Here is a 12,187-nt window from a genome sequence, read left to right as displayed (position 1 = left end):
CTGGCTTTCAAAAACGCAAGAAAAAAAGAGAGCGTGAAGAAGAGGAAAAGATAAAGAAAAAAGTGATACTGGACTACTTTAAGAAGCCACAATCCAACCAGGGAAGTGATGTTGAAATCCAAGAATTACCTGAACTACACATAGAAGCTTCTCATCAAATACTTGCGCAAACGGCATCATCCAGCCAGGTGGCTGCGCCTGCAAGCATTTCGTCAGTTATGGAAGAAGAGAATGCTACTTCTAGCAATATGTCAACTTTTGCAGTGACAGAAGAAGCTGTAGAGACACCATGTTCCTGCACTATGTCCACGGTGGCATCGACTGTACAAGAAATTACCGGAGCATGAACATTCCGCACAGCACAGAAAGCACTACTGGAGTTGGAGAACACTCCAAAAGTCCATAGGCGGTCATGGTGTTGACTTCGAGATGCAAAGAAGTTTAGCGAAGGAAGTGGATAAGTTTATGGCTCTTCTAGAAAGACTCTTGGACGTGACACTGCATTTGGCTTCACGCAACATGGCATTCAGGGGAACAACGCAAAGAATTGGAGAAATCCATAATGGCAATTTCCTTGGAACGTTGGAAATCCTGTCACGATATGACAATTTACTACGCGAGCATTTAGAAAAAGTCAAGGCCAGTCAAGAAAAGGGAAAGAAACTTCCAGCTCATTATCTCTCCTGGGCCACACAAAATGAATTTATAAATATTTGTGGAAAACATGTACTGGATGCCATACTACTAGAAAGGAAAGAAGCGATTTATTTTTCTGTAGTTTGTGATGCTACACCAGATATTTCACACACCGAACAGAATGTTATAGTTGTAAGATATGTTTACAGAGAGCCTCAAAAAAGAAGTTGGCATATTCAAGAAAGGTTCTTGGAATTTTTTGATTTTTTCCAGAAGACTGGTGAAGAAATTGCTGAAATGATTATCTCAAGATTGAGTGAACATGCCATTGACCTCAAAGACTGCAGAGGTCAGGGATATGACAATGGTGCAAACATGTCCGGCAGGATTAAAGGTGTAAGAGCCAGAATCCAGGAGAGATATCCAACAGCTATATTTTGTCCCTGCGCTGCCCATTCGTTAAACCTTGTGGGTGTACACGCTGCCGCAAGCTGCCCTGAAATGAAGACATTTTTTGGAAGTGTAAACAGGCTATACATTCTGTTTAGCAGCAGCCCTGAGAGATGGAACACACTGCTTGAAGAAGTTGGAAGGTCTTTGCAAGGTCTAAGTGACACCAGGTGGAGTTCAAGAATAGAGGCTGTGCGTCCAATTGCTCAGAAACTCCCAAGCGTTCTGAAGGCTCTGGAAAAAGTTCTTGCTTCCAAAAAACTTACAAGTGATGCACACTCAGACGCTCAAGGTCTCCATGACTATTTTTCATCTTTCCGGTCAGTAGTTTTAGCAACATTCTGGATAAAAGTGCTTACCAGTTTTGAGCAGAGAAACAAAATTCTTCAATCAAGATCTATTTCCATGGAAATTGGAGCCGCCAACATTAAAGCCCTCTCGGAAGAAATGAAACTTCTTCGGGAAAAGTGGCCTGCTCTACTCTCTGAAGCCAAATCTGTAGCTGATTGTATGGAGATTCCAAAGGAGCTACTGAATTCTCAGCAATTGCGCCAAAGGAAGTCAAAGCACCATGATGCCATAAATCCTGAAGATCATTTTAAAGCTAATGTCTTCCTTGTGGCAATGGACACAATCATTTCTGATCTTCATCAGCGCTTCAAATCAATGGAAGATGTATGCAAATTATTCGCTCCAATCCTTAAACTGAGAACAATGAGTGAAGAAGACTTGGTGACATCCACTGAAGAATTGATCTCCGCATACCCTGATGACTTCACATCATCTTTACTCTGTGAACTGCAACATCTCCGTAAAGTGTATTGCGCTACATTCCCCGAAAACTTGGGTCCACTAGATTTGCTAAACTCTATCTATGAACTAGAGCTTCAGGGAATATTTGGAGAGGTGTGTATTGCTCTTCGGATTTTCACCACCCTCCCACTTTCAGTAGCGGAAGGAGAAAGGGCATTTAGCAAACTTTCATTGGTCAAGAACTATCTGCGTTCTACAATGAGCGAGCAACGTTTAAACAGCCTAGCAATTCTTTCCATTGAACATGGGCTTGCCAGACAGCTCAATTATAAAGACCTTATTAAAGATTTTGCAAATCAGAAAGTTAGAAGATTGTCTGATCTACAAATCTAAATTTGCTCTTATTTTTGCTCTGAGCCAAGCATGAAACAATCCTCATCTATCACAGCTAAAACAGCGCAATAGCTATTTGCGCAATAGGTAAGTATATGATTAATGATGTTTAAATGTAAAATAAGAATGTTTGCCCCCTTTTGCTGCTTTTCTTTGTTATTGATAGTAATATTGTTTATATTTATGCTCAATCTGTAAAACCGTTTGCACTATTCTGTTTGTTAGTTATATGTTAATGTGACTGAAGCACTTTATCATTTTATATTTGTTATATATGTTGTCCGTTAAACTTTTTTTCTTATGTTAACGTTTGGTGGTTCTTAATTTTTTGGAATGATGTTTCACTTGCACTATAGTATTGAATCGAATTACCATATTTGGTCAAAAGATTTAACTGAATGACTCTAAATTTAAAAAACAAAACAAAAAAAAAAAACATTTGTTCACCAGAATAGGTAAAAAGTTTTAGAAGCATTCAACAAATAAACAGACCACAAATAAGATGATGTAATTTTGTACATCTTAAAAAGGCACTATTAAAAATTTGCAGAGTACGGGAACAATTAATACAAACAACCTTTGAACAGCCTAAGGGTTTGTAGACATGCCTATGGATTCATTAAATGGACCCAGAGGCCGTATGTGCGGCATAATATTCTCAGATAGACATATAGTGGAGCTCGTTATATTTTATTTTACAGGAGTCAATGAGAAAAAGGAAAAACGCCATGTGCCTCAGTGTACAAATTGAGACATGGCGGTACAGTATCAGCTCTTAGAATTCTATTAGCTCCATATTATAGATCCACAACATTAGGATCTTAGGCAGCTAAATTTACTATTGTTAGATACATATAGGGTTATTGAGAAATTTGAAATGAGTTAGAGTAGAGTAGGGCCCTGCCAAAAGAGTCTACCTTGTCGTGGTGGCAGGCTTCAAAATCTTTTGGCCAAATAAAAAGTTATTAGTTATGTATCACACACAGAGCGTGATATGGTGTTGGGCGGAGTACCGTTAACGGGCAGTGCCACGGTAGGGGGGCCCCGAAAATTTAGCTGTAGGGGGCCCTGAAATTCCTGATGGCGGCCCTGTCCATATATGTAAAGTGACGTCAGGGTCGGAATCCCTGGTCAGGGCGTTGCCGACGCTCCGGTCGTGTACTCCGGCTTTGCAAAGCTTCTGACATCACTTTACGTATATGGATATCAGGAACAGCGCCATAGTCCCTGGGCAGAGCGCTAGTAGAAGGCTCCAGCCCTGGGAAAGCTCCAGACGTCACTACCATTCATGGACAGTGACTTCAGGAGTTTCCCCTGGGCCATTGCCCGGGCGACGTATCCCGCTGTATGCCATACAGTGGGATACAGTTTGGCTAAATATATCAAAATCCAGAGCATTAACCGGTCACTGCCTGCTCCATGGTCTCGTTCACTGTAATTGACATCAGCACCAAAATTAGTTAATGCGTATAACGTACAAACGTGAGTGCCACACTTTCCGTTGCCCGGCCACGGTAATGGAGGGTGGGGGGCCTCAGATATCTTGGCTGTACGGGGCCCAGAAATTCCTGATGGCAGCCCTGTATAGACAATGACGTCGGAACGGAATCCCTGGCAAGATTATTGCCGACACTCTGGCCGGGGATTCTGCTTCTGGAGAAGCCCCTGATTTCACTATCCATATACCCTTAAATGCGCTATGTACAAGGAGGGGGCTGTAGCGCTATTTACAAGGGGGGTGTGGCCCTACCTACAAAAGGGGGCTGTGCGGCAGTATCTCCTAAAGGGAGAGTGTAGCAGTATCTACTAGGGGGGAATGTGGCACTATCTACTAGGGGGGAGTGTGGCAATATCTACAATGTGGGGTGGCACTATCTAATATCGGGGAGTGTGGTACTATCTATAAGAGATGTGGGGGACACCATTTACAAGTGGGAGCTGTGTGGAAGTATCTACAATTGTGGGTGTGTGGCGCTATCTACAGAGGGGACTGTGTGGCACTATGTACAAGGGGAGGTGTATTGCACTATCTGCAAGAAGTGGTTGTTCATTATCTCACCATATAGTCTCTTTAGCCTCAGTTATACAATCTGTTTTAGTTAGGCACACTGACTTCTTTCATTTATTTCCTTTTAATTTATTGTCATGTTAACTAACTTTTCTAACTATATTGCTTGGAAATTTAGAAATGGTTTTATACTCGACATACAAAAATGATTTTGAAAAAAAATTACACCTCATTGATTGGTAGAGAAAGCAAACATGGCGAGGGGAGGAAGATCTCAGGGAAGAAGTTCGGGAGGGGGGGGGGGACTTTGCCCCGGGTGCTGAAGAACCTAGCTATGCCTCTGCATTCAGGATCCTTAGCTGGATAATTCTAGGTAGGTTGTTCCAATATTGCTCAGGCATGGTGTGTCCAGTGAAACAGACTAATATACCTGGTGATTGACATGGATAGGCTGGGGATGGATTTGGGAGTACGCGCTGGCCCTATAAGATGCAGGAAGTGAGCACGCGCCTGCCCTATAGTCAGACACAGCAACACAAGAAAGTGCACATGCATGGCAGTGGGGAGATACAGGAACCGTACATGGTGTACCAAAGGTACACCTGGCAATTGTACCTCCCATCTTTCAAATATCACAAAGAGGGACAACCCTTTTTTATTTTAAGCCACACCCCTAATCCCACCAAATCCCCACCCATACACACCCGCTTCAGCCCACACAGAATCATGCTCCCATGGTGTCTCCCACACAGTATAATGCCAAATACCTGCCCCCATACAGTATAATGCCCCAATAGATGCACCCATACAGTATGAAGCCAACACAGATACCCCCATACGGTATAAAGCCCACACAGATTCTTCCATGCAGTATAATGCCCTAAAGTTTCATCCATACTGCTTAATGCCCCCATACAGTATAATGCCCTATAGTTTCCCCCATACTGCTTAATGCCCCCATACAGCATAATTCCCTTATAGCTGCCACCATACAGTATAATGCCCCATAGCTGCCCCATATGGCTTAATCCCCCATACAGCATAATGCCCCCTTAGCTGCCCTTATATAGTATAATACTCCCAAAGATGACCTAGTGCCAGTGCCTGTGTAGATAGTGCCACAGTGCCCATGATGTAGATAGTCCCCATGTAGATAATGCCCATGTATAGTGCCACAGTATCCAAGTTGATAGGGCCACAACCCCCTTGAAGATAGCGCCACCCCCTGTAGATATCGCCAACGCCCCCACCCTGCAGATAGCGCCATTGGGACTCCCGCTAGGAGCAGAATCCAAAGCCAGAGCATAGGCCAGGGATTACGCTCCTAGAGAGAAGCCCTGATGTCACTCTCCATATATGGACAGTGACGTCAGTGGCTACTCCATGGCCGGAGATTCCACTCCAGGGGAAGCCCCTGACATCAATTAAGGTAGCGCTGTGCCCAGGGAGTCCTCAGCGAGCAGAGGAGCTCCCTTTGTTCTTCCGCTATGAACTAATTCTGAAGAAGGGAGCTGATTCCCTGCTTCAGCATTGGGTTCAACTTTATCTGCGTCCTAAGGATGCAGATACAGTTGACAGCGAAACATAGCCCCGGCCGCCCGGCATGGTTGGGAGGTATAGTTACAGTATTTTATAACATTGAGGTAAGGATTTTTCACAGCAGCAATTCTTGTTCACTGAAGTAGAATGTGTCCACAAGATGCTAAGGAACCCTACTAGATGGAGAAGTCGACAGACCATAATGGTTACTGGTGGTAAGTGGGAGCACAAAAACATCTGTGCTTCAATAAATCCTAGGCATATGTAATACATTTTAGCTTAAATATTTACTGATTTCCTCAAGCCCATGATAGCACCAACTGGTGGTGCCATCATGTGATAGGAAGAAATAAAAAAGTGTGCGATGGCCGGCTATTAAGGGGTGGGGAAGGCCTTTTTTTTAAACTAGCACTTTAGAACACGCCTAAGATAGTTAGAATATTTTTATATTAGACATAGTGCTATACTCCATATGTAGTACATAAGAAAAGATACCGGTAGTTACATTTCCTCCTACCCATGACAAGTCTGTCATAGGTAAGGGGAAAAGGTGCGGAATGGCCGGCTATTAAGGGGTGGAGGAGGCCGGATTTTTTATTTTGTAACTGAGACCACAGACCATGTCTAAGATATTTAGAATATTTTTATATTACACATAGAGATGTGCTCTATATGTAGTAATAAGAAAAGCTACCGGTAATTACATTTCCTCCTACTTATGACAAGTCTGTCATAGGTGAGGGGAAAAGGTGCGAAATGGCCGACTATTAGGGAGTGAAGGAGGCCATATTTTTCTTTTTTTATTTAACACGGGCTACATTCACACGACAATTAAAAACTGGCCATTAAAGACTGATCAACTGTCAGTTTTTCATGGCCGTTTTGCATCTGTGTGTCTCTAAATTTTCTTCCATACCCAGTCTGTCTGTCCGTTTTTGTTGGCCGTTTGTGTTCTGTTTGCCATCCGTTATTCATGGCCGTAAAAAAAAAGAATCGATTTAATTTGTCAGGTTTTTTTTTGTGCCAACCCCGTGAAATCACCACAGTGCCATGTAGATAGTGCTGCAATGTCCCTGTAGATAGTGCCACAGTGCCCACTGTAAATAATGCCACAGTGACCAGATAATACCACGGTGCCCACATATAAAGTGCCAGTGCCCACATAGTGCCACAGTGCCCATTGTAGATAGTGCCACATTGCCCACATAGTACCACAGTGTCCACATATAAAGTGCCATAGTGCCCACATATAAAGTGCCAGTGCCTACATAATGCCACAGTGCCCATGTAGATAGCACCACAGAGTCCCCTGTAGATAGTGCCACACCACCCATATACGCCCCCTCCCCTGTAGATAGATCCACTGTAGGAGCGGAATCCCTCTGGCCGGAGATTCCTCATAGATGGAGCCCCTGAAGTCTCTGTCCATATATGGACAGTGACGTCAGGAGAGCGTAATCCCTTGCCAGAGCAGACCGGGGATTCCGCTCCAGGACTAACATCTTGACGTCACTGTCCATATATGGATAGTGACGCTGGGGGCTTCTCCAGGAGCGTAATCCCCTGCTAGAGCGGGGTCTAGCCGCTGGGGATTTCGCACCTACAGGGCCCGCTATATACGGGGGATGGGCGGGGTGATTGCTATCTTCAGGCAGGGGGTACTATCTACTTGGAGGAGTGCTAGCTACAACACTGAAGTCTCTGGCCAGAGATCTTGTGATGCTCTTGCCGGGGATTCAATTGTGGAAAGCCCGACATCACTGTCCTTCTATGGACAGTAATGTCAGGGGCTTCCCCGGGCTTAGCGCTCAAAGTAGCACTGTGTGCAGGGAGTCCTTGGCCAGGATCAGTTTTTACCGGCCGTTACAAGGATTGTTTCCTAAAAAACGGCCGGTAAAAACTGATCCATTGACTTCTATGGGAGCCTTCTGGCCGTGACAACTGACAGAAATAGGACATGTCCTATTTTTTGATGGACAATATTCTTACAGTCCCCCTTAGTAGTGCCACACAGCCGCTTGTATATAGTGCCACACAACCCCCCTAGTATATAGTGCCACCCTGCTCCCCCTTGTATATAGTCCACCCTGTAGCCCTTTGTATATAGTGCCACCCAGCTCCCCCCTTGTATATAGTGCCACCCTGCTCCCACACGTGTATATAGTGCCACCCTGCTCCCCCTTGTATATAGTGCCACCACGCTACCCCCTTGTATAAAGAGCCACCCTGCTCCCCCCCCCTTGTATATAGTGCCACCTTGCTCCCCTGCTTGAATATAGTGCAACCCTGCTCCCCCGTCTTGTATATAGTGCCTCACAGCCCCACCAAAAAAAAATATTTTGTACTTACCTTACCCCATTCTTGCGACGGACGGAGCGCTGCACAGGCTCCGGTCAGGACCCATGTGCAGACCTGCGTGATGCATTGACGTCATCATGCCAGCCTGCGCATAGAGTTTTCCCAGCACCTTTTAGGCTGCAGGCCTAAAGTGGCCTGCAGCCTCAGGGCCAATTCTAGATTTCAGCTGCCTGAGGCGAAAATTGAATTGGTCCCCCCCCAGATTTTGATTGACATCCCTGGCTGTTCTACATCACTACCAGCCTCCTCGAACTCTTGCGGATGCCCGTTGCCTTGTACTCCCCTGGCATGCGCGGTGCAGCAACGAAGCCGGGCAGAGTACACCTCGCTGCACGGTGAGTGCCCAAGTAGTAGAAGGCATTAGCGCATCCGAGAAAGTTATATCAGCCAGGGGGATGTCAATCAAACATGGAAAGGTGGGTTTGGAGGCAGGACTATGTGACTCTTCAGGATGGCGGCACCGCCCCATGACCCTTTAATAAGTAATTAGCATATAGTATGAGCCGTTTTAAAAGTTGATTTTATAGATATTGCTGCATCTGAAAAAAACATACATTTGGAAATATTGTCAGGTTATGTATTACCGCATGGTGGCGATTCAAGGATTCTTGGGTTAAAACTACAAGACAGGTTCCCATTAAATATACAATGAATTGAAAACCATTCTTCTGCCCTGCAATTTTGTTATAAATATATCCTATATGGTTACAGCTCCAGAACCATGCTCATACATATATACGGCACAAGACCCAAGCTCAGTACATAAATACAGCACCAGAACAAAGCTCAGTACGTATATACAGCACCAGGACAAAGCTCAGTACATAAATACAGCACCAAAACCAAACTCAGTGCATAAATACAGCCCCAGAACATGCTCTGTACATAAATACAGCCCCAGAACCAAGCTCAGTACATATATACAGTACCAGAGCAATGGACATGTTTCTTTTTTAAACCGTACTAATTACGTATCCAGACCCAAGCTCAGTACATAAATAAAGCACCAGAACAAAGCTCAGTACATATATACAGCCCCAGAACGAAGATCAGTACATATATACAGCACCAGAACAAATACAGCTCAATTTAGTACAACCCCTGCCGTATAGGTTTGTACGGTGTAAAACTACAGCTCCCAGCATGGTCCGAACAATGGTAAGAATATGCTGGGAGATGCTGTTTCACCCAAAAAATCATATCATAATCATACCACCCATGCTCTCGCTGCAGATCATACAATGACTACAGTATTGATTAGAGGCAGAATAAAGATTTACATTAAAGGGACAGTGTCATGATTATTTTTTTTAATTATTTTATGTGTTTTTATTTAATAAAATATTCTATTGACTTTATTTAATTTTTCACACACAAAGTTTTTTATTAACACTTTCTTACTTTACTGGGTCTGCAATATTTTATTTCATCTGTGTATGTGTCTCTTAACAACACATATACAAATGGAATACGGCAGCACAGTGCATAGGACACATGTACTGCGCAGCCGGAGTTCAGAGCCACACAGCAGAGAAGCTGGTTTGTAGGGTGATAGCAGGCGCCATTATGAAGACTACAGGTAAGGTGTATGTGTCTCTCTATCTGTCCCTCTCTCACAGACCCCCGCTCTCGTGACCCGCCCTCAGACCCCCCCCCCCCCCGGCGGCGCCGCCCACACCTGCTGTAACTGTGTGTGTGTCTCTATGTAGCAGAGCTGAGTGTGTGTGTAGCAGTGCTGTGTGTGTGTCTGTGTGTAGCAACGCTGAGTGTGTGTGTGCAGCAGAGCTGAGTGTGTTTCTGTATGTAGCTGAGTGAGTGTGTGTGTGTGCAGCAGAGCTGAGTGTGTCTGTATGTAGCAGAGCTGAGTGTGTCAGTATGTAGCAGAGCTGAGTGTGTCTGTGTCTGTATGTACAGAGCTGAGTGTGTGTCTGTATGTAGCAGAGCTGAGTGTGTCTGTATGTAGTAGTGCTGAGTGTGTGTGTGTGTGTGTGTGTGTGTGTGCGTCTATAGCAATGCTGAGTGTGTGTGTGTGTGTGCAGTAGAGCTAAGTGTGTGTCTGTATGTAGCAGAGCTGAGTGTGTGTGCAGCAGAGCTGAGTGTGTGTCTGTATGAATCAGAGCTGTGTGTGTGTGTGTGTGTGTGTGTGTGTGTGTGCGCAGCAGAGCTGAGTGTGTGTCTATGTAGCAGAGTCGAGTGTGTATGTGTGTGTGTGTGTGTGTGTGTGTGTGTGCAGTAGAGCTAAGTGTGTGTCTGTATGTAGCAGAGCTGAGTGTGAGTGCAGCAGAGCTGAGTGTGTGTCTGTATGAATCAGAGCTGTGTGTGTGTGTGTGTGTGGAGCAGAGCTGAGTGTGTGTCAGTATGTAGCAGAGCTGAGTGTGTGTGCACAGAGCTGAGTGTGTGTCTGTATGTAGAAGTACTATGTGTGTGCGCTCGCGCAGCAAAGCTGTGTGTGTAGTATGCGCAGCAGAGCTGTGTTCTATTTTTGTGTAGCGGAGTATGCACGGGCGCTCATCCTTCATAGCTCAAACATCGGAAGCAGAACGCCTACAAACATCTGGCCATTGGTTTCAATGGGAAATATGGCGTTCTGTTCCGAGGGGACATTTTTTACGCGACTGTTTTCCAAAAACGGCACGTAAAAAGACGCCCACCGAAAATAAGTGCATATCACTTCTTGGGACGTTTTTGGAGCCATTTTTCATTGACTCTATAGAAAAACAGCTCTAAAAATGCCGCCAAAAACGCGAATTTAATAAAAAAAATGGCTGAAAATCAGGAGCTGTTTTCCCTTTGTTTAGTAAGCGTGTGAACATACCCTTAGCCTTTTGGTGTGTTCTATAGCTTCTCCCAGCTGCCATTTGTACAATCACACCCAAAATGTCAGCCGGACACTGCTTAGCAATTTGAAGACACCTTTTCCAGGCTTGTAGGAGGGGGGTGAGATTCCCTCCCACATTTACGGCAGCTGTGAGTCAGGTTGCTTTGCCTTATTCACCTTGCTGTAATTCTGGGAAGTGCTCCCTCTGGTGGCTAACATAGGAAAACATGTCAAATTATTATTTCATTTTTAATACTTTCCACCATGTGGAAGAAAAAAAGATGCAGAAAAAAACCTTTAAAAATATAATAGAAATAAGTAACTTACTTTAAAAAAAATAAAAAAAAAAGGTTTAATTCAGGACACATTCCCTTTAAGTTACTCACCAGTGACGTCTCAGATTCTAGTTAGTTTTCTATTTTCTTCTCCATCCAGTTCAGACCTCTATGATGACTTCTCCCAGCCACAACCCATTTCTGCAGTTTTCCACTCAGATCTCTTCAGCTTCTCACTTTTAAAACATTTCTGCACCTGTAAATGAAAACAAAATGCGCAACACCCCTAAATATAATAGCACCATACACCGTGTCCATGCTTATAATAGTACACTGTGTCACACACACACACACACATACACACACACACACACACACACACAAACAAACACACCGTGCCCCCTGTAGATTGTGCCCCCATGGCCCCCTGTAGCTAGTGACCCCCATAGAGCATCTGTAGATAGTTCCCTACATAGAACCCCTGTAGATAGCGCCCTACATACAGCCCCCTGTAAAGAGTGCCCCACATGTGGGATCCAGAGCGATAAGGCAATAGTGCTAACCACTGAGCCACCATGCTGCCCCACTTTAAAAACTGCACCCCTCAAAGTATTCAAAACAGAATTTAGAAAGTTTCTTAAACCTTTAGGTGTTACACAAGAATTACACAAGAATTACACAAGCAACGTAGAGGTGAAATTTACAAATGTAATTTTTTTTTACAGGAATTCATATGTGATCAATATTTTTTCTGTAACATAGTGGGGTTTACAAGAAAAATGCAGCTCAATATTTATTGCCCAGATTCTGCAGTTTTTAGAAATATTTCACATGTGGCCATAGTGTGCTAATGTACTGAAGCACAGGCCTCAGAAGCAAAGAAGCACCTACTGGATTTTGGGCCTTCTTTTTATTAGATTATATTTTAGGCCCCATGTCAGGTTTGAAGAGGTCTTA

General features: G+C 44.2%; 1 protein-coding gene across 1 annotated transcript; it reads left to right on the top strand.

The window, feature by feature from the left end:
• The first annotated feature begins 429 nt into the window (after nucleotides 1-429).
• LOC142750483 (zinc finger MYM-type protein 1-like) lies at nucleotides 430-2,232 on the top strand. The gene has a single exon (XM_075859486.1). It carries the CDS (start codon nucleotides 430-432, stop codon nucleotides 2,230-2,232), a length of 1,803 nt encoding a protein of 600 aa, XP_075715601.1.
• Nucleotides 2,233-12,187: the final 9,955 nt, after the last annotated feature.

Source organism: Rhinoderma darwinii, chromosome 3, assembly GCF_050947455.1.
Source record: "Rhinoderma darwinii isolate aRhiDar2 chromosome 3, aRhiDar2.hap1, whole genome shotgun sequence".
In the NCBI taxonomy this organism is placed as follows: domain Eukaryota; kingdom Metazoa; phylum Chordata; class Amphibia; order Anura; family Rhinodermatidae; genus Rhinoderma; species Rhinoderma darwinii.
The sequence above is the reverse complement of the archived record's forward strand: the minus strand, read 5'-3'. Positions and strand labels throughout refer to the sequence as shown.

Bases quoted from the DNA above. Each gene is read 5' to 3' on its own strand.
- LOC142750483 (XM_075859486.1), top strand. From the start codon at position 430: ATGCAAAGAAGTTTAGCGAAGGAAGTGGATAAGTTTATGGCTCTTCTA.